The 26,911-nt window shown below is 51.0% G+C and overlaps 2 protein-coding genes across 4 annotated transcripts; both read right to left on the bottom strand.

Annotated features, from left to right (window-relative positions):
• Positions 1-591: 591 nt before the first annotated feature.
• HOPX (HOP homeobox) lies at positions 592-8,600 on the bottom strand. Of its 3 annotated transcripts, none has more exons than XM_037379003.1 (3): positions 8,274-8,600; positions 3,384-3,558; positions 592-850 (listed from the first exon to the last, which is right to left on the bottom strand). In XM_037379003.1, exons 2-3 carry the CDS (start codon positions 3,525-3,527, stop codon positions 773-775), a joined length of 222 nt encoding a protein of 73 aa, XP_037234900.1. In that variant the 5' UTR covers positions 3,528-3,558; positions 8,274-8,600; the 3' UTR covers positions 592-772. The 3 variants fall into 3 exon arrangements, with proteins under 3 accessions (XP_037234900.1, XP_037234919.1, XP_037234910.1); XM_037379022.1 differs by lacking the exon at positions 8,274-8,600 and adding an exon at positions 3,804-3,900; XM_037379013.1 differs by lacking the exon at positions 8,274-8,600 and adding an exon at positions 3,705-3,808.
• A 10,740-nt stretch (positions 8,601-19,340) lies between these two features.
• On the bottom strand, positions 19,341-25,224 carry SPINK2 (serine peptidase inhibitor Kazal type 2). Its single transcript, XM_037378990.1, has 4 exons — positions 25,149-25,224; positions 24,066-24,103; positions 23,442-23,554; positions 19,341-19,511 (listed from the first exon to the last, which is right to left on the bottom strand). The coding sequence occupies exons 1-4, from the start codon at positions 25,195-25,197 to the stop codon at positions 19,466-19,468; spliced, it is 246 nt and encodes an 81-aa protein (XP_037234887.1). The 5' UTR covers positions 25,198-25,224; the 3' UTR covers positions 19,341-19,465.
• Between the last annotated feature and the right edge of the window lie 1,687 nt (positions 25,225-26,911).

The raw sequence follows: 26,911 nt of genomic DNA, 5'->3' as shown, positions 1-26,911 counted from the left end.
GGTTGCCCATGTCTGTGGGCTATCCCTGTGGTAAGAGGGAAAACATGCAGTTCCCATTGAGGTTGCCTTGGAGAAGAGTTGCCCTCCCAGAGGAAGGAGTCTGCCTCCTGCCATTGGGGCAGGGAGCACAAGCAGGGACATAACACAGTTCCTTTCAGCAAAAAAACTTTTTCTTTATTAATGCATTGGGAAAAAAAAAAAAAAAAGCCCAGTTCTTTTCCTGTGGTGACCTTTAACAGAAATGTGAGGAACGTTCAAGGGGGGCTTGGCTTGGTCTGGTTATGGTGTAGGCACTGATTTGCCAATATCCAGAGCTGACTCAGGCATCTTGACTTAAGATCACCTGAAAAACATCTGCTTTTCCAGATGCCCTCCTCTCTGGATGATATTAAAGCTAGCACACATACTTTGCCTCTATTGATCATAAGGAAAAGAAACTTTTTTTCCGCACTTCTATGTTTGAATCTTTCAGGACAGCTTTTCTGCAAGCCTGGGACAAGGGCATGAGATTGTCTTGCCCTCTGCAGCTGCTGTTAACGGATGGAAATCACTAAACAGGTTATGCAGCCATCAGAAGCTGTATACACACACATAGATATATATATATATAATTTTTTTTCCTGGTTATGTACACTTTAAATAAAACTTATGTTAAATAGCAGGGTATTACTTTGTATCTCAAAACCTATTGCAACAGAAGAACCCCAAGGAAACCCACTCTGAAGAGCTTCAGCATCATTTACATCAGGCTTGGGGATCGGAGCAGCGTCCTCTAGTCCCTGACAGAACCGCTTTCTGAGGGCAGCCCTTCAGACTTCCTCCACTCTGCCAGGCGCTGCTTGAACCACTTCTGGAGAAAGAAAAAAAAACAAACCCCCAAACACAGAGATTGAGTGCTCTGGGCTGCAAATAACCTTGCTAAAGGTGCAGATGTAGTCAGCACGTCGGACCAGGCGAGGGAAACTCACGGTGCTGCTAGCTTGTAGAAAGGTGCTGCACTGTTCCCAGGCAGCACAGGCAGCAGGACAGCTGCTTCTCACCAAACGGGCTTGTTACCTAGGTGTGCACTCTCAAACTCGTTTCTCTTGCTCACTTCAGACCTTGACGGCATGAGTGGGTCCTTATTTTATTGCTGTGAGTCCACGTTTTTCTTGCAAACAGAGTAAGAGTTTGGGTAAGGAGCTGCTGGGTGGTGTCAGTTTAAATGGCTGGAGCAGTGAAACAGTCACTGCTGGTCCAAAAATTACAGGAATCAAAAGCTGGCCTGCTTCAGAAAGGATGAGAGACAACACAGTGGCTTTCAACAAATTTAAGAACAAATAGATTTAAAAAATGGGTTAAAGATTATCTTAGTCCTCAAGCAATATGCATGGCTACGTTATTCTGTAGTAATTTAACATCTCTAAGCCAATTCCCGGAGCTGCTGATGCCACTTGAACACAGCCACAATTTCAAATATCAGATAAAATGCAGCTGCATAAAGCCACACTACCTCAGTAAAAGGAGAAATACAACGTGCGTGCCGGAAGCACAGCTCAGCCTCTTGTTTGGGAATGTGCCTGTGATTTGCTTTGTTGCTGTTCGTTTTGTTGCTATATTTGTTCATGGCTGTTTTTGAAGCTATTGTGGTCTGTAATGGCACAACCACGGCACTCTCTACAAGCAGCTCCAGCACTAACGCTGCTTTGGACCACATCCAGTCAGATGATTGCCTGCCCAGCCTCCTCCCGAAAATTTCCCTTCCTGCCCCAAACCATCATCTCCTGTTGACTCAATAGCTCTTTGCATCTCATTTTTACTAATCTTTTTATTAAAATAGCTGGTATATCTAGTCGATAAAGCACGGCAGATGTCAGGAGCAACGATTCTCTGTGCCATACGCAATGCAGGCACTTTGCAGCTTACCATCCCAGTCTCAGTCCTGTCCCTAACATGACCTTCATCTCCAGATCTCTGGGAGCACCCTGGATTCATAGTGAAGGTGGCTATCAGGGAAGATTTTAAGACATCTCCAGAGGTGTCCTGGCATATATGGCCTGTGTTTACAACTTGCTTTAGGGAAAAAAAAAATGAAGCAGTGCCATTTCTAAGGAAGAAAATGTATTTCAGGGGTACTGCCTCCTTGCTGCCTCAAACAAGCAGTGGTACCTGCCTGTCACAAACGCCAGAAAGGAAGGGTCTCCTTGGTCTCCTTTTCCAGTCCATCCAAGGGCTATCAGTACAATGGGTGTTATACCAGCATCCTTCCCTGGGACAGATGAAATGGGGGCATTGCCAGCTTGTCTCTCCTATCTCCTTTGGCTTTGCCCAAAGAGAGCCAGGCTTGGCAGCTCTCTGCAAAATGCTGCTAACTTTTCAGTGGGTTGGATTTCTTTTCTATACCCATCAATGCTGCTATGGGTACTTTTCAGTGGGTTGGATTTCTTTTCTATACCCATCAATGCTGCTATGGGTCTAGTGGAGCACAGGACTTGGTGGAAGTCCCAGATCGTGGCAGTCTGTCCCTGTGAAGGGACATCTGGAGGCCTCTATGTCTCCTGGGGAGGCTGAAAGTCTTGCCCAGTATCTGGCCTTAGGGATGCTGAAGTAGCTAATTGCAGTGAGGGTGCGTGTGCACAGCAGGAGTGTGTCCCATGGCACAACCTGCAGGAGTTGCATCTATCCTGTATCTGCTTTAAAATGATCGTAGTTTCTTCAGACTATAAAGCCAGCAGTGGTTTAGGCACCTGAGACTATCAGGAGTGGGTTGGAAGGACAGGACAGCATGCCTGGGTTGTATATTTGGGGCTCCACAGACAGCTGGTGACCTTCAAGGTGTGCCCTTGTTCTGGCTGTGGGAAGCACTAGTGTGGTCTCCAGGCAGGCTGGGGATGGGGCTCCCAGGCAGGGTGGGCACAGGGGTCCCAGGGGGGCACAGGGCTGCTGTGTGGGAGGCCACAACAGTGAGTGAAGGGGCTGCAATTAGAGGGGAAAGGGTCTTTGGGGATGCAGGGGCAGAAACATGTGAGGAATGTGGGTACAGGGTGGCTGTGGGGTACACGGAGATGCAGTGGGGCAGTAGAGCCCTGTGGGTGCAGTGTGGGTTTAGGGGTGCAGTGGGGGTTGCAGAGGTGCAGAGGAGACTTGTGGATGCAGTGTGGGAGGTGGTAAGGGGTATGCAGGGTGCAGAGCGGTGCAGGAGTGCAAGTAAGGAGCAAGTAAGTGGGGAGCATGAGAGGTGCAGAGGGTGCAGTAGGAAGCATGTGGGGGGACAGAAGGGTGCTGGGAGTATGATAAAGAGCTGGGGATGGGATAAGCAGGAGATGCAGGGAGTGTGTGGGGCACAGAGGCACACAGGGGGAGCAGGGCTGGTGCCAAGGCAAGGGCGAGGGGCACACACTCACCAGGGTCTGCTCCTCAGAGAGCCCGGTCTCGGCTGCGATGAGGGACAGCGTGGTGCCGTCAGGATGTTTGTTCACCTTGCTGAAGTTGTACTCCAGGATCTCCAGCTGCTCCTCAGTGAGAGTCACTGGCTTCTCAGTGGCCATCTCCTCCTGGGGCAGGGCTGTGGGCCAGTCACTGTGAAGAGGAGCCAGCGTCACTGCCCAAGCTGGGAGCGGCCGGTGAGGCCACACTTGCTGAGCCCCAGATTTGCCATCCCTGTCCCCACTAGCTCTGCCCCTCCCAGTGGCCTCTGGCCACCTCAGGGCACAAGTCCTGTGTACCAAAGGCATGCAGGGGAGCGCAGCCGGGAGTCGCAGTCCCCCCAGCAGCTCCTGCCTCGGTTTCCCCGCTGTGGTGCCTGCCCAGCAGAGCTGCCTCACCATCCTCGGCTGGCAGGAAGCAGCAGCCCGTCCTCTGCTCAGCGCTCCCGTTGCTGTATTTATAGCCAGTGTGACTCCCGTGGGGATGATTCCTGTTTAGAGCCATATTTAGGCCTGAGCGTCACTTGGGAGGGATGTCACAGCACCAGGCGTGTTGAGTCGGTTAATTTAAATACATTAGTTTAAAAAATATTATTCATCTTCTGGGTAAGGGGCCAGTATCTGGCATCCAGCCTAGCATTTTTGGGTTTTCTTTTTCCTTCTCCCCAGCAACCAGGCAAGTTTGTGCAAGGAAATCACAAACCAGAGGACACAGGCTCTTTTGGGAGTGTGGGCTTAGACCCAGCAATCACCCCATTTTCCCTGCTGATCATTGTCCTGGTCCTACTCCTAGCGGCACGGCCAGACATCACACAAAGCTGGCAATGAGCTGCTTTGTTTTTACCAATATTTAATGTTATCACGCATGGACATAAACAGTTAGTCACGTTCCTGAGCATCACTCAACTATTTATTTGTTTTTCAGTGTATAAGTGAAGGGTCAGTCCTTGGAGGACCTTACCCTGTGCGTGTCCGTTGCTCAAGCCCTCAGTGCCCTCAGCTGTGGTCAGTGATAGGTGCTCCCAGCAATGGCAGGAGCAAGGGACCCACATTCCCCTCCAGAGTAACTTTTGTCCCACTGGTGCTTTGCACGAATCTCTGGCAGACTTGGCACAAAAGCACAAGCAAAACAAGTAAGTACACTGTGGCGAAGTCCCACACCTCTCTTCTGCAGGGCTCCGAGCTGGCTCCCGCATGGCAGAGGGTCGAGCCTGCCAATTCAGTCAACTAAAATGCGAGGCGTTGCCCCCACAAAGCATGCAGGAGTCCCTTGATGCTGAATCATTTTGGTGTTTCCGAAACCGAGCTGTGGGGTGTTGGCGGGGGAGGAGCTGGGTGCAAAAATGTGGCCTTTCTTGATCTGCTCTCCTGCTGTCCGAGCTGCCTGGCCCGTCCCTGTCAGGCGGGCAGTTGGTGTTGCTGGCTTTCGGGGGCTGCCAGGAGCCCTTGGCCCACCTTGGGACTCCTCTGGGCTGCCTGCTGCCTGCCTCCACCTTGCAGTCCAGCTTCTCCTTCCCTTTGGCTCTGGGAGGAGCCCGGGCACCTCCATCATGCTGCACCTCTGCTGTGTAGCTTTAAACCCAACTGCTTTCCTCGTTGATGGATAACTCACCTTAGCTCACTGGGTACCCTGGGGTGTACCGAGTGCCCCAGGGCTCTCACTTGCTGACAGCAGTGCTGGGATGGGGCTCGGCTCCGAAACTGCCTTGCAGCTTGCAGAGAGCCAGCTCTGCTATTCACAAGAGGCTGGAGAGAGCTTCTTCTTTGAGGTTTACCTCAAAAAGCAAAGGCCCCACTAAGCCTCATCTGCAGGAGGTGCTTTGACTAATAAAAGGATCCTTTGGCATTTGAGTAGAGGCTTATAAATAGACCAGGGCTGATTGTGAAACAACCCACTCTCCTTGAGTCACTTGGTAAAACCTGATTTTAACACAGTGGTTGCGCAGGGCTGGAGCAGCTCTGAGCATGATGGTGCTGGCAGATGGCATCACCCACCCCACCCCCCGAGATAGGCTAGGGAAAGGCCATCTTCAACCCCAGGTGCTGCGAGCTGAGCTGGCCTTGTCTGCGGAGCGTTGTGGCCACTGGTGTGTGGCAGCAGCTGCCTGGGCTACCCTGGGGTCGGCTCAGTTCGGAGGTGTCCTTAGAGGAAGGGGCAGACAAAGGGCAGACCCTCACGTGTGTGAGCTGGTGGGGACCAGGTGAACGCTCCTCACCTAGCTTGGGCATTTGGAGACCTCTGGAAAAGGTGCAGGTGGAAAAGGAGATCCCATGGACTTGAGGTGCTGCTCTCCAGCACCGTGGCTGCCAGGCGTTCCAGGAGGGCAAAGTGCAGATGAGGCCAAGCTCAGGCCACAAGTTCTTCATCTGCTCCTTGATCAGCACCCCACGGAGCCACCTGCTCTTCTCCTAGAAAGCCCAGTCACCTCAGGGCTCCTATCAGCTCTGGATCACATCCAGGCTGGGCCAACAGCAGCCACATGTCCTGGTGGCTCATAAATCGTCGTTTGCAGCCTGCTGCATTAATGTACATTAACATGTGTGCATTGATTTGCATAGGGAATATGTGCTTTAACTTTCATGTTTCATCTACACAACTGTTTCTCTTTCTGATAATCTCCAGATTCCTGAGGCATTTCCCTGTAGGATACAGTATCTTCTACCTGCTGGCAGTTCAGGGTGCCCCGGCACCCAGGATGTGATGCCTGATGGTTTACCCTTGTTTCCCCTCTACCCTGCTCTGGAGGGAGAAAAGTTCCTACTTCTGACGGCTGTGAGATGACTTTCAGGAAAAGGTCAAACCTCTGGGGGTCCTGGAGGGCTCTGCAGGTCTCCCCATATCGCTCCATTAGGTCCTGGAGGTCTTCAGGAGCCATGTGGCTCCTGTGCACCATGTGGCACCCAGCATGTGGAACCTCTTGGGTGCTAAAAATGGGATATATGACAGGACTTGAGGGTACCAGGAGTCCCTTTAGGGACTGACTGGCCATATGGACTACTGCTCAACTATCAGCTGCTTAAATGGAGCCACATTTAAAGACAGGCCTGGAGCCTGGCCCTCAGGCTGCACAGGACCTCTCCCCTATACAGGAGAGGTGATTTTTCTTCCTTACATTTCTCTAAGCCTGACAGAAATATGGAGTATCACAACTGTTCCACTCAGCTGCTGAGAAGCACCACTGCTCACTACTTTTTTCTGCCTACCTTTTTTTGCAGGCATTGGAAAAAAAAATGGCTTCTTCGGTGAAAAAGATGTAAACCATCTCTTTGGCTTTCAGAAAGGCTGGGGAGCTGTGGTCATCCTTCAGCTCTGTGAGCAGTCCCATGCCTGCTGCTGTCTCCCCTGGGCAGCATGGGGATGAGAGCTGGGTGGCTGGGGGTTACACACCCAGGCGGAAATGACAACGCCAGATGCACTGTTACAGTGAAACCGCAGCACTGGTGACACCTACTTTGTCCTACGTGTAGAGCCAGAGAGCCCTGGGGAATTCACACTTGGCTCTGCCTGTCTTGGTTTTAGGTGGAGCAACGTGAGAGCAGCCACCAGCCGAAGCTCGCAAGGGGTTCAGGGGTTGCCTGGGCAGCGGATGGCTCCAGCCAGCATCACTGTGTACACGGAGGCTGTGCAGGCAGCACCTGGTGCTCTTAGTGTGGCTGATGGGGCATTTAAATGCGCCTTCAGGGTCATTTTGGAAGGAGAAGACAAAAGGCAGTGGCTGATAGATGGAAGTTGCAGCAAGAGAAAGCCTGATCAGATATTGGGAAAAAGTACTCATAGTGTGGAGGGGTACAACATGGGGACAGGGACCAGAGAGATGGGGGCACCTCCATTCTTGGTGGTCTCTAAAAATCAGCTGGACACGGTCCTCATTGACCTGACCTAGGTAGGAGCAGCGGGGTGGAGAGAGATGTCCCTCTGCAATTATGCTGTGTCCTGTGGCTGCACCCAGCTCCCCAGAGACACCCTGGGGTTACTAGCAGGGCTCCCAGCTCAGCCTTGAGATGGGAGAGAAACATCCCGTCTGTCTCCCACCATGCCGGCCGAGCAGCGCTGCTGCAGTCAGCGTTTACTCTCCTGGCAGAAAGCAGCCACTTTTCCAGCAAGGACATGGTTTCTGTTTGCTCAGCTTTGCTTTTTTGAACGGCAGACACAATAGCTGGCGGGCTGTGCGGCTTTCTAATGATTTTCTGCACCTGAAGCCCCTGGAAAACTCTCTGAGCAGTAGTTCCTGCCCAGCTGATGGGGCCCCATAGACCCTGCTGGTCTTCTTCACCCCTTCCCCAGTACCCTCCCCACTGTCAGGGCTGGGATCAGGCTGGAGGCACCTGTGTGTGGTTTGAGCTTGCAGTTATTTCCTGCCACTGCAGGGATCAAAATAGCAGTTCTCAATGCAAACGAGCCCTCCTGCCCTCCCTTGCTCTGCTGCAGAGCTGTGTCCTGTCCCAAGCTTTGCTTGTCCTCCTGCTGTGGGATGGCTGTGGATAACATCAGCCAGCATGGCGCACAGGATAAGGTGGGACCGAGGCTTTAAAAATAAACCAGACCCTGCCATAAATAAGGAAAAAACACCTGTCATGCATCCTGTAAACTAGCTGTTCAGCCTTTTAGAGATAACATCGGATGGGAACAAAGCAAACGAGCACAGTGGCTGCCTAAGCAGAGGCAGGTCCCCATGGTACCCCCAGCCTGGGGTCTCTGCCTGCCTGTGTGTCCCCCTCCCTGCATGCAGCTTTCCCACCACAGCCTTGCTGGGTGCTGCTCCAACCTCTCAAGCACCAGCAAGCACAGGTCAGCTCCTCCTTCCACCCCCCTCCCCATCCCAAACTGCAAATCCACCCCAGCACCCCCAGCTCAAAGCCGGTGCTTACCTGGAGCTGGCACGGACTAGGAGGGTGTAAAAGAAGAACCCCGCAGGTCCTTGGGTGACTGCTTAAGTATCCACGTGTGTGTGACAGGCGGGGACCTGAAAAACCTGCCGCAAATCACAGGAGCTCCCGGGATCCACAGCCACTCTCTGGGCTGGTAATTCAGGTTTGGCATCCACTCTCCTTGGCAGGGCTCAACGCATGGTTGGTGCACGCTGCGGGTCTCTGCGGACGGGTGGCACCGGAGTCCTCGGGTCTTGTCCCACCACGCTCTGGGCTGGTGGCCGTCGTCCTGCGGGTGCCGAGCGAGGGCCGCTGGGGCTGTTTCCTGCAGGGGTACAGGAAGGGTGAAGGCGGGGTGAGGCGGAAACCACGCTCAGCTGCTCATCTGTGCTCCAACCGAGCCCTCCTGCCCCCACGGGGGCCCTGGGGTCCCTGCCGCTGCCCCCTTGGCCAGGCTGTCACCCGCTGCCCTGCTGCGGGGACCCCGGCTCCTGGCTTTGCTGATGGAGCACGGCAGCAGCCACGACAGCGTGGGGCTGGCTTCTCATCTCACCACGTCCCCCACAAAATGGTTTGTCCAGGTGTAACGTTCTTGACCCTGCTGTCACCTTGGCCAGCCCTATGATCCTGCCAGGCTGTGTATAGGGGGGGCAGGACCGGGTCCTGGGTCTGACCTGCGGCTGTAGCCCACTGAGACACAGGGCAGGAGCGTGGCTGGGGATGGGGAGAAGGGCAGGGCATCCTCTTCTGCCAAATACCTGTGCTCTCCTCGGTTAAAGCGCCCAGGAGCCTGCGGTTCCCGGTGGGGTGGGCTGGAAGCATTAGACAACAGCTTAAAAAGAGGCACCTTGCAGGGTGGGGTGCAGTGGGGAGGAGCAGATTTTTCACTCAGCTCACAGGCAGCTGGAAGAGGATGCTGGAAAATCAGAAGGGCTGGAGAAAGGGCTGATGAGAAGCTGAGTAGGGGTTGCAATGGCTGAGATTATCTGCCAGAGCAAAAGGCAAACTGGCGCTCGATATAGAAAGCTGTGGAGCTGGCTGGAGCCAGGGGCAGCGAGCCCTGCCCCTGGGGAGAAGTGGCTGGACAAACCCCGGCCAGAGACCTGCCATATGCTTAGCAATGAGCCAAAACTGTCCTGAAGATTGAGTGGTTTTGTAACGTGGTGGGAAACACAGGCCAAGACAAGGGGATTGTGAAGGCATCTGTGCCAAAGGGCAGGCAGATCTGTGCCAATTTTCCTAGCAGGATTATATTGATCAAGGAAGAGTGCTTTTTTGCTACAGGGATAGCCTCACTGCCTGATAAACCAAGTGGTGCTGTTCAGTGGCTGCCAGAGGAGGTTTTCGGGACAAGACTTGATCCTGCATGCCTTGGGCAGGCGCCTGGCCAAGGGGCTATATACTGTTTATCACTGGTGCTAAGCGACAGGAGCATGGGTAGCGATGGGTGGAGGCAAGCAGGCTGGAAGACGTGTCTGATGGGATGGTTCCAGTAGCCGTTGCTGGAGGGACTGCGGTGCATTCAAGGGGGCTGGAGCAGACCCCTGCCAGCAGGACACAGCCCTGGGTTTCAGACCCCACGTGGGAGGGGAGGTCCAGGCAGAGGCCCTGAACTGCATGCTGCCATGTGCTTGGGGGAGCTCTGGTGGGTAATTGCTACTTACCTGCCCCGTGCCTGTGCTCTGCTCCGGTACCTGCTTTTGTCCATGCTTGGAGACAGGATAGATCGCAGAAAGATTTTCTGATGTTTGTAGGCTCTCTTTTATTTTCTTCCATGCGTGTGCCCCAAGCATTGCAAAATGTGAGTAACCTGGCCTGCAGGAGCGGGATCGGCTCCTCTTTTCCCTTGTTCATTACTGTCAACAGAGAGAAAGTCTTTAATGTGGAAAAAAGCCTTTTCCCTTAGCCTGTGAACCCAGCCCAGACTTGCACTGGGAGCGATGTGTTTCAGGCTGAGACATGCCACTGGAATTGCTTCAGAGGTGCTGGGAGTCCTGCAGTGACAGTGTGAAAGTGTGTGTTCAGCATCCCAGTCCTCTGGACACCTCTTGCACAGGCTTGAATATCATCCAGCGCTTGCACTACGGCAACATGTTGGCTGCAGTCACTTTGTGGGGGCATTGGGCACACAGCTCATGGCCATCCTGGCCCAAATGTTGTCCTAATGCTGCATGGAGACAGGATGGAAAGAAGATGAAGAGCACAAGGAAGCAACATTTCAAGCCACCAGGAGAGAATGGGATACAGTTCAGCTTTTCTGACTTGTTCATACTGCCTGTGCGTGTGTCTCTCCTGAATTTGTCCACGTTTTCCTTCCTGAAAATGAGGCTCCTCTTGTCTGGGTGTAAAGCAGAGATTTTTGTCTTTTTCTGAGTATATGAGCTGAAAAATGTGTGCTTTCCAAAGATTCCCCACAGCAACCCAGTTGTTAGAGAGAGAGAGCAAAACCTCCCCTTCTCCACCTGAACGCACCAATGCAAAGGAAAACCACAAAACCCATCTTCTGTTTTGTTTTCCAGTGTTTCTTTCTTGATGTGCTCGGGTTTTCTGGCTACTAACCCAAAAAATGTGGCTGGAAACAAGGCTTTACAGAATGTTTTGGCTTCCATTCAGTTAGAGAAGAGTTCCCTAACCAGCCAATACTGACTCACAGGACAATTCTTGCAGGTAATCAGACGAGATTTCTACCTGCAAAACTCACTTTCCCCAGAACAGCGTAAGAGATCAGTTGCTCTGCAAGGTGCAGCTAACAATTGCCTTTGTTGGATGCCCCAAAACACAAGGACCTGACTGAATCATTGATCTTTTGATCAGTTTTCTCCTGGGAGAGCGGCAACACTAGCTGCAGCCTGAGCGCCAGCAGCACACAGTGTTCGCTCAGACCGTACTCCAGGAAGGGGGAAGAGGAGGAGGAGGTGGGCACAGGTGGCTCCTTGCTGCCCTGGTTGCTGGGGCAGGGCTGCCTGCTGCCCACCCCAGCTCAGCGACTCCCTCGGCTGCACTCTTCTTCATGCCTTTTCCTTTCCTTTTAGTGCTCAACCTGTCTCTCCTCAGCATCAGAACTGATCCAGGCCGGATAGATACAAATCAAATGTGACTTCCAATAGGATTCTTGCCTTTTCTTTGTCTGTGGGATATAGCTGCGTGGATGGAAACTGCGGTGTTTTATTGCTCTTCCAGTTGTTCCAATGCTTCCCAGAGAACCGTGTCATCTCATTGGTATTTCCATGTGCGATCTCTGCCTGGGGTACAGTCTTCCTCCCTTCTCTCCCTCTTACTAACCAGATTGTTTTGAAGTGACTAAACCAGGCGCAGATACGTGCAGTTTCTTGCCAGGAGGCTTTTCAGCAGCTCTGCCATTGCCTGTAGGCAGAGCGTGCCCTAGCATGTGCAGCGAGCCAGCAGGGCATCACACGTGCCAGCTGCCCGCCGTGCCCAGCCCAGGAAAGCATGGGGTCTGGCACTGGTGGGAGGCAGGGAAGAGGCTAGAGGAGACATGCAGATCTGCTTTCTACTCCTGGAGTGCCAGAGGGATGTGGAGAGGAGCGAGTGCCCTCCCAGAGACTCTGATGGCTGTGCATTTTCTAGGGAGTGAGTCAGGGAGGTGGGGAGGCTGGAAAATGCCTCCTGAAATCTGTCCTGGTCTAAACCTCTAGGCTGAAGCTGCCGGATTTTGGAAGCCCTGAGTCAAATACTTGTATACAGGTCAGGGAGGGGACTTTTTCCCTCCCTGGAGCAGGGATGAGCTCTGCCAGACCACGAACCTGCCACCAGCATGGCCCTCTTGTTTGCAGCAGGGATGCTGTGCTGCGGGTCCATGGTGAGGAGGGCGAAGGGCCGTAGTGGCGTGAGCATGGGTACGCACCAGCCTGTAGCTGCGCCGCTGGGACCGGGCGCTTTCCTCAGCCTTCACCGTGAGGGACAAGGACGACATTTTGCCCTGTGTTGTCTCAGGCCGGGCAGCCCAGGAGTGCTGCTGACTGTGAGGGGCAGGGAGAGTGCCCCTGGCCTCTGTGCCCGCCTTGTGGCACCAGGGACACCGGCCGGCAGTGGTCCCTGTGGTTTCTGTTGGGCCAGTTTGGGCAGGTGGCACGAGGCCACGGTGGGCACCTGCTGAGAGGTGACTCTGGTGCCATCAGCTTCTGGGGCATCGCTGCAGGCCTCAGGACTGTGAACAGGATGGGTTGTCTCCATATGACACATGCCACAGAGCCTGGGGCACCACCGGAGCCCCTGTGGCACTGGCAGATGACCACAATGACTTGCAGGGTGACAGTGAAGGATGTAACGGAGACTGGCTCTCTGCTCCAGCTGCTGGGTGTCACAGAGGGGTTTCAGGGGCCCTGTGTAACTAACTTAATTTTTTTTTTCCCCTTTAGCAACCTGGGTTTTGCTGCTTTTGGGACGAAGACATTGCAGCTACCTGGGTGCTAGCTGCTGACAGTCTTGTCTACATGGCTGGCCATGGGGACAGCTGGGTGAGCACAACAGAGGTGCTAATGGCTGGCTCCCTCATTGCTCTGACAGCCTCATCACCCTAGGGAGCAGGTCACCTGCAGCAGGACATCCCCTGCTCCTGGGAGCTCCCCCTGCTCCAGCTTTGTGGGGCCAGGGCACCGGGCTGTCAGAGGGTTGGTTGTACCCAGCATGTCTGGCAGAGAGGCTCCAGGATGGAGGAGGATGCTCCTTGCCATCTCTATCTCTCTCAGGATGCAGTGACTGGGCTGGCAGATGGGTCTCCTGTTTCTTAATTCTATGACCTGGCCACAGGGAACCCTGCTCAGTGGGGTGTGCACAGCGGGGCTGGGCTGAGAGAGCTGGAAGGGTCTGCAGGGGGATCTGGGTAGGCTGGACCAGTGGGCTGAGGGCAATTGTATGAGGTTCAACAGGGAGAAGTGCCAGGTCCTGCACTTGTATCACAACTACTCCATGCAATGCTACAGGCTGGGGGAGTGGCTGGAAAGCTGCCTGGTGGGAAAGGCCCTGGGGGTGCTGGCTGGTGGCCAGATGAACATGAGCCAGCGTGGCCAAGGAGGCCAACAGCAGCCTGGCTTGTATCACAAACAGTGTGGCCAGCAGGACCAGGGCAGTGATCGTCCCCCTGTACTGGGCACTGGTGAGGCTGCACATTGAATCCTGGGTTCAGTTTAGGCCTCTCACTACAAGATGCTGAGGTGCTGGAGCGTGTCCAGAGAACAGCGATGAAGCCAGCAACGGGTCTGGAGCTCAAGTCTTTTAAGGAGCAGCCGAGGGAACTGGGATTTAGTCTGGAGAGGAGGAGACTCAGGGGCGACAGTATCACTCTCCACAGCTACCTGAAAGGAGGTTGTATCAAGGGTGGTGTTGGTCTCTTTTCCTAAGTAACAAATGATACAAGAAGAGCAAATGCCCTCAAGCTGTGCCGGAGGAAAAATTTCTTCACTGAAAGGGTGGTCACACATTGGAAGAGGCTGCCCAGAGAGGTGGTGGAGTCACCATCCCTGGAGGTATTTAAAAGATGCGTAGATGTGGTGCTTAGGGACATGGTTTAGTGACGGATTTGGCAGTGTTAGTTTTATGGTTGGACTTGATGATCTTAAGGGTCTTTTCCAACCTAAATGATTCTATGATTCTTACTAGACAAACTTAATCACTGACATGACTTCCCACTCACAATCATTTCACTACTGATTTGTGTATTCTAGTTGTATTTATGTCTCCCAGCATAAGCTTAGGGAAGACAAGAACATTGTGGGGCAAGCATATCCGTACATTTACAAACCACTACCTACTCCATCAAAAAAAAAGATCCGCAGGAAAGTGCTGAATCCCATGTGATTGCAAAGCTGATTTTTAGAAATTAACATAGAAAACCAAGCTACCTGGAATTTCCTGGTGCTTACCGGACTGTAAGGGTATGCATCCAGATAGCTAATGTAGACAGCCCCAAAGTTTCCTAAAGGAGCCACTCACCACTTTGACGGATGCTTTTCAAAAAGAAATGGAGAGAGCTCACTTCAGATGTCCATTTACAGATATCTGCAGCTTGCTGGGTATCCAAAATATTTGAAGGGGACTGGCAGATAAGAAAAAGGACCCCCAGGAAACCCAGGCTTTTCCAGGACAGCAGTTTGAGGCTTTCTGCAATATCCCACAGGATCTACAATGACACTGGACTATTACTAGACAAGTGCAACATCTCAATCCCTGCCCTATTCTCTGCTCCAGAGAGCTTCATGGAAGGATTTTTCAGTCTCTTCTCCTCTGTCACTGAGGAAGCTGGAACACACTGGCTTAAGCAGGAATAAGTTTAAGTCAGTTCTAAATACTTTTGCATCTAATGTCAGGAAGAAGAATTCAGATCTGCTTAAAAGGTAAAATAAAACGAGTGTCCAAGAATTTTAATTTCTCAACAGCTGACAAAAAACCCCACTTTTAAAGGGTTAATTGTTCCTCAATGTAAAGGTGAGACTCAGTCATAGAGGAAAATTACTATTTTTTTCTGAGGCTATCTAGCTAAGAATGCTCTGTCCAGAAACCTGTGCTGCTTCTATAAATGTTTACGGTTTAGAAAATGAAGCAACTGCTGCATGACCAGCTAGAAAATCGTAAAGCTAAGAGAGAACCCAATGCAATCCTGCGCATGGCAATGAATGCCACAGGTTCATCTATGAGGCATTTACCCACAGAATAAATTTTTTACAAAATGATGTACTGTAGAGTCTCTTTCAGCAAACATATCTGGATTCCATGATGAGGAAAAAAGCAAGTTAGCTTTGCCAGGTAAATGAGATTGACTGCGCACTGGTAACACTAATAATACGGATGAAAAGAAACACGTATGTTTATGTGTACAAATGATAGTTATTAATAACAAGTCTTTCCTACACCCGTACTGAGAACACGAAATATAATGAGATTGACAAGAAAACAAATGCTGCCACCTAGGGAGAAAGATGCAAACCCCAAGTTCAAGCCCTTCATGCTGACTTGTCTCCCACAGGGTTCAGACCTTGGCTCCCCTCTCCTTTCTGCTCTTGCTCCTGGCTCTGTGCCACCCAGGCCGGAGGGAGCAGCTATGTGAGAGCACGGGCTAACACTGCACTGGTACCTGAGAGGCAGAGGGAGTCACTCCTGGGTCACTGCTAGTGGCCAGCACCTTTGGATAGATGTTCTCCAATAGACAAGAGTTTTCAACAGCTAGCAATATTTGTTGAGCCTTAAGCATTTAAGTGGAAGCATGGTGGGTCTGATACGTTTCTATCACACCCAAGAGAACTTCAGGATCTCCAGTCCTGAAAGGCTCTGCCAGAAATTTGAGGTGAGATGCTTTCCTCCTTGTTCAAACCCAAGTGTGTTACTGCCTCTGGTTCAGAAAACCTGGAAACCCTCCAAAGAGTGCCTAGGGCAAAGGGGCTGAGTGCTTCCAAACTACCCACAGCCCAGCTGGGGGCTAGAACCCAGCTGTCCCAGTAAATACACCCACAGGTCTACTGGGCAACAGTGCGTGGAGTCCAGGGAACATTTTGTTTACATGTGTTTCCTGGACAATTTTTTTTTTAATATTTCCACAGGAGGGAGAGCTGGGAATTTAATCAATTAAAAAAGCTCTTCTTGTAGCTCAACCAGGAACAAAACCATATCTACCCTTCATTAGCAAAAGTCATAAGACATCTTCTGATCTGTGTTTGACCTAGCTGCATGTTTGCACATTTTCTTCTCAGTCAGATCAAGACCATGCTGATCTGGGGAAGCTAGAAAATATCATAAAATCCTAATCAAAATATTATTGAACCGTCCGAGCTCTGACAGAAAAGAGATCCTTTCATACCTTGTTTCACAACCATGCTATTCAGCTAGTATAACCCCTTGTTAGCTTCATACAAATGTAATAAGCTAATGAGGATGCTTGGCATAAGGTTTGCTGGTGTCTAAAGGTTACAGTAACATCCTTCAATGTTACTGATTTGAGCTAGGGCATAGATGCCATGAGTAGAAGCCAGTCAACACTTTGAGCAAGCGAAGTGACATATGGATTTTAATGCATCTGATAAATTAAATGTGGTCACCAAGCACTGGTGAGTAGTCCAATACTAGTCAATTTTTATTTTCAGGGAGGCTGGGATTTTATCAATTCCCACCAGAGCCAGGTACAGCATGACTCAATGCTATACACCAGTCCCTCTGTTAAAGAGAAATACACTTTGCTCCAGCTGGAATTGTATGTTTAAACAGTTTGAAGAACAGAAAGAACACAATTTAAAATGCAACAAGAGAGAGCAAAAGGAAAGTTGGGCAACATAGCTACAGCAGTCGCAACAAACTTTCAGAACTGTTCCATCCAAAAAACAGTTTGCCTGGGGAGGGCAAATAACAGTAAGATACATGAAAATAAAAGTCAAATTAAAAGAAGTTTGCAAAGATCAGGAGATTCTGGGGAACTCTTGCTTTCCATGATTCCATTTATTTATTACAATAAGAAGAGCAATGTAAAAAGTTTAAAAGAAAAGTAATCTCAAAAGAAAAGAAATACTTCTGCCTTGATTTAGTGGAAAAGTTGATGCCAGCTCCAAGTAGCTCCGGGTGCCAAGACTGAGAGGGTTGCTAGACCCAGTGCAGTGTGGCTGCAGCCTCAGCGCCTGGGTACTTCATCACGCTCTGACCCTGTCTGATCACCTTCCCCTCCAAATAACACACCTTCAGAATTCAGTGACTCCAGAAATAGGAAGGACGAGAGCATAGTCTGGCTTCAAAAATCTCCTTTCTGGGTGACTTCCCTGAGCAGCAGAGGCTAGAGTCGCCAGCAGTGAAACCATTGCTGCAGCCAAAGAGGCAGCTGGGTGACAATCTTGGTAACAACTGGATTGTTATCCAGATTTTGGGCAATCAGAGCATATGCAAATCAGCAGTGTCAAGCCACTGCAGCCACTGATGCAAGACCCACAGGCTGTCTTTCCCTCTTTGCTACTTTTGCTGCTCTAGCACTCTGTCATCTAGATGCCTTCCTACCTCACCTGCATGTAAAATGGACCTCTAAGAGCACCACTGGAGGCAATCGTATTAAACGAAAGGTGAGGGCTCTTTGTACTTGAAAGCTTTGTCTTAAGGTTTCATGGGAAGCCTTAGAGTCTTACTCCAGAAGTGTGAGTCCTACTCTTCACATGAATAAGACCAGCATTGTCATAAATGTAATGTACATTTTTAACATCAAAGGAAAATGAAGCCCATCATTATGAAATTCACCATCTTTTTGAGCTATAAAGCTTCATAAACACCCAACTGGAGTACTTACAGGTTTTTTTTTTCCTGAGTTTGAAATGGATTTTTTCTGAGTGAGGACTATGATATGATTAAGCCTTTCTATCACTGTCCCACACACACTACAAAACTGTTTTAAAACAAAAATTAAATCTACCATACTGAAATTCTGAGACATCAATTTTTTGATCTATGAAGGTTCATAAACACCAAACTGGAGTACAACAAGGTTTTGGAAGATTTAAAAAAAAGCTAGGTTATAACTTAAGCATTCATATGCTGGGAGCTCTGCTCTAGTGTGTTTATAATTGTCAGTCTACATGTTGTTTTTTATTTCGACTTGTTTCTTTTAGTGGTGTTCACAAAACCAGATATTTTTCCTGAGTTTTGCAAAAACAATGCAATGTTATGCACGCTTCCGTCAAATACAGTAGAAACATTTTTACAGTTAATGAGACTGGAGTTGTTAAGTTCCTATAAGCACAGTTAGTTATCAAAATAGAAAAAAAAAAACAAAACAAACCAGCTTATTGTTTCCATCCACTTGTTAATTCACATCATAGCACACAACTGCTTTGGCATTTGGTACAATCTGAAAAAGTGAAAATTTCCAGATGTGGATGTGGAAACACAGCTGGGAGCACACAGGAACTTTCTCAAATGGATTTGCCACCAAGAGATATTAATTTTCCATCCACAACTGATATTTTGTTGGGAGGCACTGGTCATCTTTCTTTTCCAGCCACATATTCATGTCTCCACTTCACTGCTTTATCCTAAGCATCCAGCCCTCCTCCAGTTGTGCCACATACGACATCCATCAACGATTAGTCTTTGCATGAAGGAAATGAAAGCAGGCTTTTGCCCATGTGCTGGAAGATCAGGATAGCTTTGACCCTTTAAAGGAACTATAAGACAAAAGCATTGTTGTTTTTCAAAACCAAAGCCACTGACCTGTGAACGTTTGTCAGGCGTGGTGTGCCGTGTGTCTCTGCCTGCGCTTCTGCTGCCCAGCAAAGCCTGACGAAGCCATTGTGTGGGGCCAGGGCTAAAGCAGGTGCCACTTGGCTTGGATCAAAGGTAGAAGTCATCCGTGTATTACCAAGGCACCGTAAGACAAACAAAATACAATTCATCTCAAGCAACACGCCGAGAACAGAGGTGTTCAGCAGAACAGACTGAACCTCGGTGCTCTCACACTCTCACTGTGGGAAGGTCTGCCAGACCCACTCCGGAGCGCACCCTTTTACATCAGTCTTGAGTTTTCTGACTTTGCTTTGATGTTTACCATGGAAAGTGGTTCTTAGGTGCCAGCCCAGGGTGGTGACACCTGTGCCCCAGGGAACAGAGCCCAGAGGGCTGGGGGCCTCAAGGGCAGTGTGTACCCTTGCCCATGCCTCCAGCGCTCCAAAACTGCCCTTCCTTGGGGTAGAAGCAGAGAGTGACCAGTTTGTTGCCCTCCACCAGCAGGACCTGCAGTGGGGCAGAGGCTTGGTACATGTCTGGCTGCCATCACCAGTGTGGTAGCTGCCACAGAAAATCCCGCCAGTGGCACTTGTGGGCTCAGATCCTCCCAGAAACAATGAGCAGCTACTGCAGCCAGTGCTGCCAGCAGTGGAGGTGCTGGGGCCCCTTGCTGCCAGGTGGTGCTGTGGGAATGGTGCTGGGTACACATTCATTTCCTTCCCCAAACAACTGACCTAGTGGCATACAGTCAGGGCATCTCTTTCTTACCCTATGATCTGTCTTACGTGAGAAAATAAATCAGGGTTCGATGGTAAGTGTACAATGGCTATGTTTATAAACTTCAGGTTTATCACAGTAACACTATTTTGTTTAAACCAGCAAGTTTATTCATTAAGACAGGCTAAACAGAAGGTACATTTAAGGCATTGTTTCCATTTGGACTGCCTGTGTCCCTCTCTCATTTTCTTGAAAAGTGGCCGTCTGCCATATCAGCACCTTCCCATCTTGAAAATTTGGACATTCTTTTTATTTTCACTGCAAACAGAAGAAAAATAATTTAGAAGAGAAGCACTACACTTGAATTTAACAGAAACATTTTATAAAGCAAACTCTCCCATGTCTTTCTGTGTGTTCAATTAAATGCAGCGATGCATTTAATTGCATCACTTATGGCAAACATCACCACGAAGTAACTGTTATGCAAAGATTTATGAATCACACTCTGGTAACTTAACAGAGACAGCTTCACTTCAGGCTTTGCTACCTATAAAAACCTGGTAAAGCCATCTGCAAATCCGAGAAGTATCAAACCACATGACAGGTCTTGCCATGAGGACTAACGTGTCCATCACAAAGCACTAATGCGAGTCAAACTTCACAGTCCCTGACGTGGGAGCCAGTTCTAATGCTGACACATTTCTCCCTTTCACATGAATTCAGTGGGAAGGGTGTGCATCCTGATGCATTTCTGTATCTCGGGCTTCACTAAAATGTGAATGTGAACATTGGAATCTTCCTTAAGGAAATTTTAGCCAAGTGTCCCTTTGCTGGGGAACATCAGATATTTTTTTCCTTTGGAAGTCCCATACATAGTACTTTGGGGCACTCCATTTACAAATCCCAGTTTACCAAACAAGTGCAGACACAAAAAGAAAGTGATAGAATGCAAACTGCCCTAGATCTTCAGTTTGCTTCCCTGTGTTAATAGAATCAAGCTGGTTTATCCCTCATGAAGTTCAAGAGGCTTATGACTACCCACCCAAAAGCAGGGATAATCTCTACTAATAGTTGTATCAGGGATCTTTTAACCAGAAGTAGTGGAGCAGATTAGGAATATGAAAGGAAAAACCAAGCCCAGGGAATGTAAAACACATGTAAAGATGTAAGGAAAAGTTCCGGCTGAAGGACAGCCCTTAGGCTAAACCCTGCAGAGGCAGCTCAGGCTGCTGCATCTGTTTCCAAGGAGCTTGTGGTACAGCCAGACTAGGTTTAAATTAAGATCAGCTGTTGTCAATGCTACTGGGCACTACGTATGGAGGAGACCCGGGATGCACATTTGAGCACCTACTTAAGAATGGATTAGATCTCATCTAAAAAAAAAAAAAAAAAAAAGAAAAAGGGAGGGAAGAAGACCAACTTTGGTCTTACAGTGACTTTGCTCTTACAGTTAACAGCCTGCACTGCGGAACCAGGATGGGCAGAGTTTGTGCTGCACTTTTGCTCCAGGCGTCTCATGTTATCATGGATCAGCCACAGCCACCTCTCCTGCAGTACTGTTGATGCAGGTGGGGCCTTCCAGGTGCCTGCATCATCTTGCATGGCTAAAAGAACCCATGGACAGTACTGTCTTGGCCATTGAGGGAAAAACAACTCCCTCTAAAAAGTCCTTTAATGGGCTTAAACACAGGCTGGAAGTGACCTGGAAGTTGGCTGTTGAGAATCACCTAAGTTAATTTAGAAGTAATTGTTTTGTAATTCGCTATGGGCTATGCCTATATATCTGTTTCTACATCACCACATTACACTATTTATCTCAGCAACTACTGGTCATGCAGCTTGTTAAGCAGGGCAGAAAGATCTCTTTGTTCTCCCCTCCTAAGGGGTGTGACAGCCTGTACCTTGGACTCCTCGAAGTGAAATGACCATTGCTTATGGCTGTGAACTGTTTATCAAAGCTGAAATTCTTCCAATAAGACAAAGTGTTTTAACCGTGTTGTGTTTGTGCCACATTAAACACTTCAGAACAACAACTCCAGACTGAACTGGAAAGCCATTGAGTACACCAACTACTGAATTATTAAAATAATCAGGATAGTATCTGACCACCTGGTGTCCCTTCAGACCAAAATATGTTTCTGAGCATGTAAAAGACAGCAAAAAAAGATGGTTAAGATAAAAATCTATCTTGTGTGTGTAACTGGATTAAATCCCATCACACAAAACATGTACATTATTACATCTTATATTAATAAGATGTAAGCCCCATCACAAATCACTTAAGGAATTGAGTGGAAGCGAACAGCAGGTTTGGCTAGAGAGCCCTTTGTGCTGTGTGCAGTGCTGTATTCGGGAATCTGCCATGCACCCATCTGGAACTGAGGGATCATGTTGAAAAAATGAAACATCCTAGAAATGTAAGGCTGGATCTCAAAAACTGTCATTCTGCTCTGACAAAGGATCAAATACACTGTTTAGGTCGTGAGCCACTCTCCTGCCTGTATCTCTATGACATGGATTTTCACTCTCTCTGTGTGATACTTAGCACCTCTCTTTGACTTTTATTGTACTGATTTCAGTCCATTTTTCCAGATCCCTGGGAATTTTGACACTGCCCTGCACAGATCATTGTATCTTATGCTATTTTACAAATTGTATTGTCTTGTGCCAATACCAAATGCATTACAAAAATCATGAGTTATATACTACACCTAAAGGAAAACTCACTTTACCATTTGACTGTAAAATGCTGATTACTGCTTTTAAACCACACCATTTCAAACGGCTGTTTTCATCCTTTAAAAATTTCAGCTGAATCATTAATTGTCTGCTTTGTCTGTTTATGTGAATGTCAAGTGGAGCTATGTAAAATGCCTTATTAATGTCATGGAGCAACACTACTGTTTCCTCCTACTCTGCTAGGCCAGTTATCTTGCCAAAAACCTAAATCTCACAGATGTGATCAGATTATCTCTGACAAATCTGTATTAGCTTTACTTACTCTCTTTTTTACCTCTGGCTGTCTACAGGTCAATTGCTTAATAACTTACTCTAACATCATTCTAGGCAACAAAGATGGATAGGCTCCTAATATGTAATATGCCAGCACCTCTTTTCTTGCCTTTCCACAGACTGTACTGTGTGTGCCCTTTGATTCCCTGTTTTCCCCTCCCCAGCCCCCAACTGTAAGTTTACCAGTTCTCTTTGCAGTTTGTCATTTGCTAAGGTAGTTTGTGCTGTACTGTGGTGAAAACGTCACCAAATTCTGCAGATCTGCATACCATTAAGCATCCTTTGACACACTTCAACACTTGAAAATATTATTTCCTTAAATGCTCTTTGACACCTTTGACACTTTTCTTATTCTGGCCTGTGTTCCCTCTTTCTTGATCATTTGAATTTTTTAAATTATCTGGTCACTATCTTCCCCCTGCCCCAAAATCAGAAACATATTTCAGCCTTCCCTTTCTTAAGATCTATCTGTAATTTTGTAAATGCCCATCACTGCTGTTCTGCTACTCATGCTTCTCTCCTCTGCTGGAAACAGAAATTCTGTTATTTCGTTAATATAAATTGCCTTTCACCATGAAATTCAATCCACAAGCAGTTCTTCTCAGTTTGTACTGAGAGGGTGTTTTGTAGAGGTTTCCAGTCAATTGTGATGGGGGGTAACACTGCTCATTAAATACTGATTTTCTGGTTTCAAATTGTTGTAAAAAATTATTAAATTATAAAAGAATAAAATACCCTCTCTCAAATATCAAGCCATCTTGATTTCTAGAAAATCTGAATGGCAAAATGGTATTTTCTCCGTTAGGCATTCTTACTCTTCTCTGTGAAAGCAAGTACAGGAGATTGGATCTTGAATGTAAACATTTTGTCATAAAACCTGCATTTTGTGGGGGATCTTTCATGTTTTTTGATGGCGAGTGTGGAAGAGTCCAGCATTATATTTAATGGTAATGTGGCACTGTATGAACACAACAGGCAACCCCCCTCTATGATGCTCCTCCTCAAGAATCACAAAAGCGAATATTCGGTAATCCCAGCTAACTGAATCCGACCTAAGCCATTTACAGGTATAAAACTATTGCAAGGGGCTGACAGTTGAGAGGAGGCTGCTAAAACTGCATTCCTCAGAGTGGGAATGACCCAAAGCCACTAATCTATCCGTTAACTGGGGTGTCAGAGGGAATATTTTGCTTGCAAATAGGGAAGGGAAGGTTGGGATGCCCGTCGAGCCACTACCTGTTCGAAAAGCAGAGCACACACTCATTCGAGTAGGTCTTTCCATTGGTCCCGCAAACTGGATTGTAGTCCTTTGGGCATCCAGGCACACCACCATACTTGTAGCAGGCGGGCTAGGGAAGACAGGTACATAAGAAATCTAAGAAAACACCATTTGACAGGGGTCCCTGACCAGCTTTCTGCTCTGGGGGCTCCTGAATAACGCTGGCACGCTCATGACCGAAGGGCAGCGCTCAAAGGAGTTGCCACAGCAATCGTGAGCTGCCACCTTATCTTTCATGCTCTTATGGGCATTTATCGCTCGCGGCTTGGCTGCGGTGTCAGGACACACGTGTGCGACAAGGCACCGCTCCTCCAGACGTCGTAACCTTAGCGGGACACGGGGGCAGCGAGTCCCCGTGAAGGGAACGGCAGATGGAGCTGGTAAAAGACGGGATCACCGGGGGTGCCGGGCTCCCGGGGTCCCCCGGGTGCGGGGGAGCCCCCGCGCAGCCCCGGGGTCCGGAGCCAAGGCCAGGATCTCCCGCCCGGCGCCGGGCCCGGGGCTCTGGGGAAGGGGCCGCCCGGCGCCGGGAGGGCAGCTGGGACCGTCCTTCCCGGGGAGGACGCGGGGGTGGCACTCACCGGGACGCTGGCAACGGCTCCGGGAGTCGAGAGGAGCCCTGTGGAGAGTAACCGGCGTTAACGGCGCCGCGTGGCGCCCGGATCCCCCCGACCTCCCCCCGCACCAGCCGGCGCCCGTTACCGGCCCTCCCGTCCAGCCGCTGTCCGCCCCCGGCCCTCGCCGGCCCCAGCCGCTGTCCGCCCCCGGCACCAGCCAGCGCCCGTTAACGGACCCCCGACACCAGCCGGTGCCCGTTAACGGCCCCCCCCGGCACCAACCAGCGTAACTGCCCCCCTGACACCAGCCAGTGCCAGTTACCGCCCCCCGCCCCGAGCGGCCTCTGTCCGCCCCCGTCCCCCCCCGGCACCAGCCAGCGCCCGTTAACGGCCCCCCCACGAGCAGCCTCTGTCCGCTCCCGGTCGCCCCGGCACCAGCCAGCGCCCGTTAAGGGCCCGCGCCGGCACCAGCCAGCGCCCGTTAACGCCCCCCCCCCCCGAGCAGCCTCTGTTCGCTCCCGGTCCCCCTGGCACCAGCCAGCGCCCGTTACCGGCCCCCCCCAGCCCCGACCAGCCGCTGTCCGCTCCCGGCTCCTCCCGGCCCCAGCCGCTGTCCGCCCCCGGCACCAGCCAGCGCCCGTTAACGGACCCCCGACACCAGCCGGTGCCCGTTAACGGCCCCCCCCGGCACCAACCAGCGTAACGGCCCCCCTGACACCAGCCAGTGCCAGTTACCGGCCCCCCCCGAGCAGCCTCTGTCCGCTCCCGGTCCCCCTGGCACCAGCCAGCGCCCGTTACCGGCCTCCCCCGGCCCCGACCAGCCGCTGTCCGCTCCCGGCTCCCCCCGGCCCCAGCCGCTGTCCGCTCCTGGCTCCCCCCGGCCAGCCGCTGTCCGGCCCCGTTTTGTGCCGGTTCTCCACCCTGCCCCCGGACGGCTGACGCCCGCTACCGGCTTCGATCCCGCACCCGCAAGCCGGCCGGTGCCCGGTACCGGCTCATGTTTCCCCCTCCCCGAGACCGGACCGGCCGGGGCACAGTACGGGCCCGCTTCCCCGGCACCGGCTCCCCTCCCCCGACCGCCCTGCCTCGGCGCCGTGCGCCCGGTACCGGCGAGGAGGACGGGCAGCAGCACCAGCACCGGCACCGACAGCGCCATGTCCGCGGACAGACTAACGGCAGCGGGCGGGGCGGGGCGTGGGGCGCAACGGCCGCGGGGGGCGCGGGGCGCGGCGCGGGCGGGGGCGGGGGCGGGCGGGAGCGCCGGGGCCGGCCGGGGGTGCCACGGGGGGGACCCGAGGGCTGAGGACCCGCGGGGCACCCACGGGAGCGGGACGGCCCCGCGCCATACGGGAGAGGGAGGGAGACAGGACCCGCCGCGGGGAGCGGTGGCACCCGTGGGGACGGACGTGTCCCTGCTTCACCCGCGGGCTCGGGGGGCGGGCAGCACCTCCGGGGGTCGGGCAGCACCTCCGCGGGTGCAGCGAGGGCAGGGACCCTCCCCTGTGCTGCTGGGGGACGTGGGGATACGGTGCCCCGGTGCTGTCCTGGGCCAGCGAGTCCGTGCCTCCCCTAGCAGCAGGTCCCCACGGGGTGTCTTGTCCATGCCGCTTCCACGGGGGGACCCCCAAAATACCCAGTCGCCAGCGGCTCCTCAAGCGCCGAAGCCCTACCAGCTCTGCACCCGCGCTCCCCTCCGGGCTGGGCAGGAGGGCAGCGGAACCAGTGGTGGGCTGTAACGCCAGCATTCCCGGCTTCCCGGCTGGACTTGGCCTCGTTGGAGTTGTGCTTTGATTGCAGTGTCTTGGCTGCGTGGGGAAGCTGGAAATGTGTGCAGTGCCATGTGGCTGTTAAGGTCATAGCCCCTGTCCCATCATAAAGGGATGAGGTGGCCCATGTGGAGCTATGAGTGGAGAGGGAGAGAAAATGGATACAGCCCCAGCGATAAAGCCAAACCGCTCGCATCCGAAGTCATGGGAATCCAGGCCAACGGGGGCTGGAAAACCTCGGCACGCTGCCCTGCCAGCATGGCTGGGTGTCTCGGCAGCCCTGCTGTCCAAGGAGTATCTCACTTGTTAGTCGCTGGTAGGAGTGGTTAGCTTTGCAGAGCCCAGAGGTTAGCTTTACACAGAGGCTGGCACCGGAATTGCTTTTATGCAGTTCCTAAAATCTAGGGTATGGGTTCCTTGTGGGATGGGCTGTGCCTGTGTAAAAAGCTGGGGCTGAGACCCACCAAGTGTTCTGAGGTACCATATAGGTACATACGTAGGCATCACAAACATCCTTCTTGTCTCCGTGTCAGCTGCCGAGTCCTTCCAAGCACGGCTTTTCTTCTCCTGGGTGTTTCCGATAGCGTGTCCTGCCCGCATGGCATCCCAGGGAGATGATTTTATTACCTGCTGAATATGTTCTTATTCCTCCAGGTAACCTCTGCCAACTGATTGCAATGTTAGATTTCCATTCAGAGCACACCTTTGACATTACCACCCATCACAAGGGGTGTTCCGAGCAAAAGCCTCTGGCTTGGATATTTTAAGCAAGATGCCTAATCAGAATGTTTCGAGGCTGGCGAAGCATGTAGGGGGGTCTTTGTCTCTGCTTGCTCTCCTGCCCTAGCTTTGCTCAAGTTTTTGCCCCAGCTTTGCCTGCTAAGTCATTTGAGAAGAGGGCATCTTTCTGCCACCTCGTTATCGGTGTGGTGGTTGCTGTATTTGCCATCCTTGGGGGACCTTTAGGTCCCAGAGCGCTTTCCTTGGGAGAAGGAGTATCAGAGGGTTAAATACTGGAGAGTTAGGTTGTGGTGGGTTCCCTTACTTCTCGAACGTGTCATTTTTCAAAGGAAAAGCTGCCAGCTGAAGGTGAAGAAAGCAAAA

This window comes from Falco rusticolus, chromosome 1, assembly GCF_015220075.1.
Source record: "Falco rusticolus isolate bFalRus1 chromosome 1, bFalRus1.pri, whole genome shotgun sequence".
In the NCBI taxonomy this organism is placed as follows: Eukaryota; Metazoa; Chordata; class Aves; order Falconiformes; family Falconidae; genus Falco; species Falco rusticolus.
The sequence above is the reverse complement of the archived record's forward strand: the minus strand, read 5'-3'. Positions and strand labels throughout refer to the sequence as shown.

What these genes read in the sequence shown, in the direction of transcription:
- SPINK2 (XM_037378990.1), bottom strand. Translation starts at nt 25,197, where the DNA reads ATGGCGCTGTCGGTGCCGGTGCTGGTGCTGCTGCCCGTCCTCCTCGCC. An exon ending in GCTGCCCGTCCTCCTCGCCG is followed by an intron (nt 24,104 to 25,148) that starts GTACCGGGCGCA and finishes TACTCTCCACAG; the next exon opens with GGCTCCTCTCGACTCCCGGA. An exon ending in GTGCTCTGCTTTTCGAACAG is followed by an intron (nt 19,512 to 23,441) that starts GTAGTGGCTCGA and finishes TTCTGTTTGCAG; the next exon opens with TGAAAATAAAAAGAATGTCC.
- HOPX (XM_037379003.1), bottom strand. Translation starts at nt 3,527, where the DNA reads ATGGCCACTGAGAAGCCAGTGACTCTCACTGAGGAGCAGCTGGAGATC. An exon ending in TCTCTGAGGAGCAGACCCTG is followed by an intron (nt 851 to 3,383) that starts GTGAGTGTGTGC and finishes TTCTTTCTCCAG; the next exon opens with AAGTGGTTCAAGCAGCGCCT.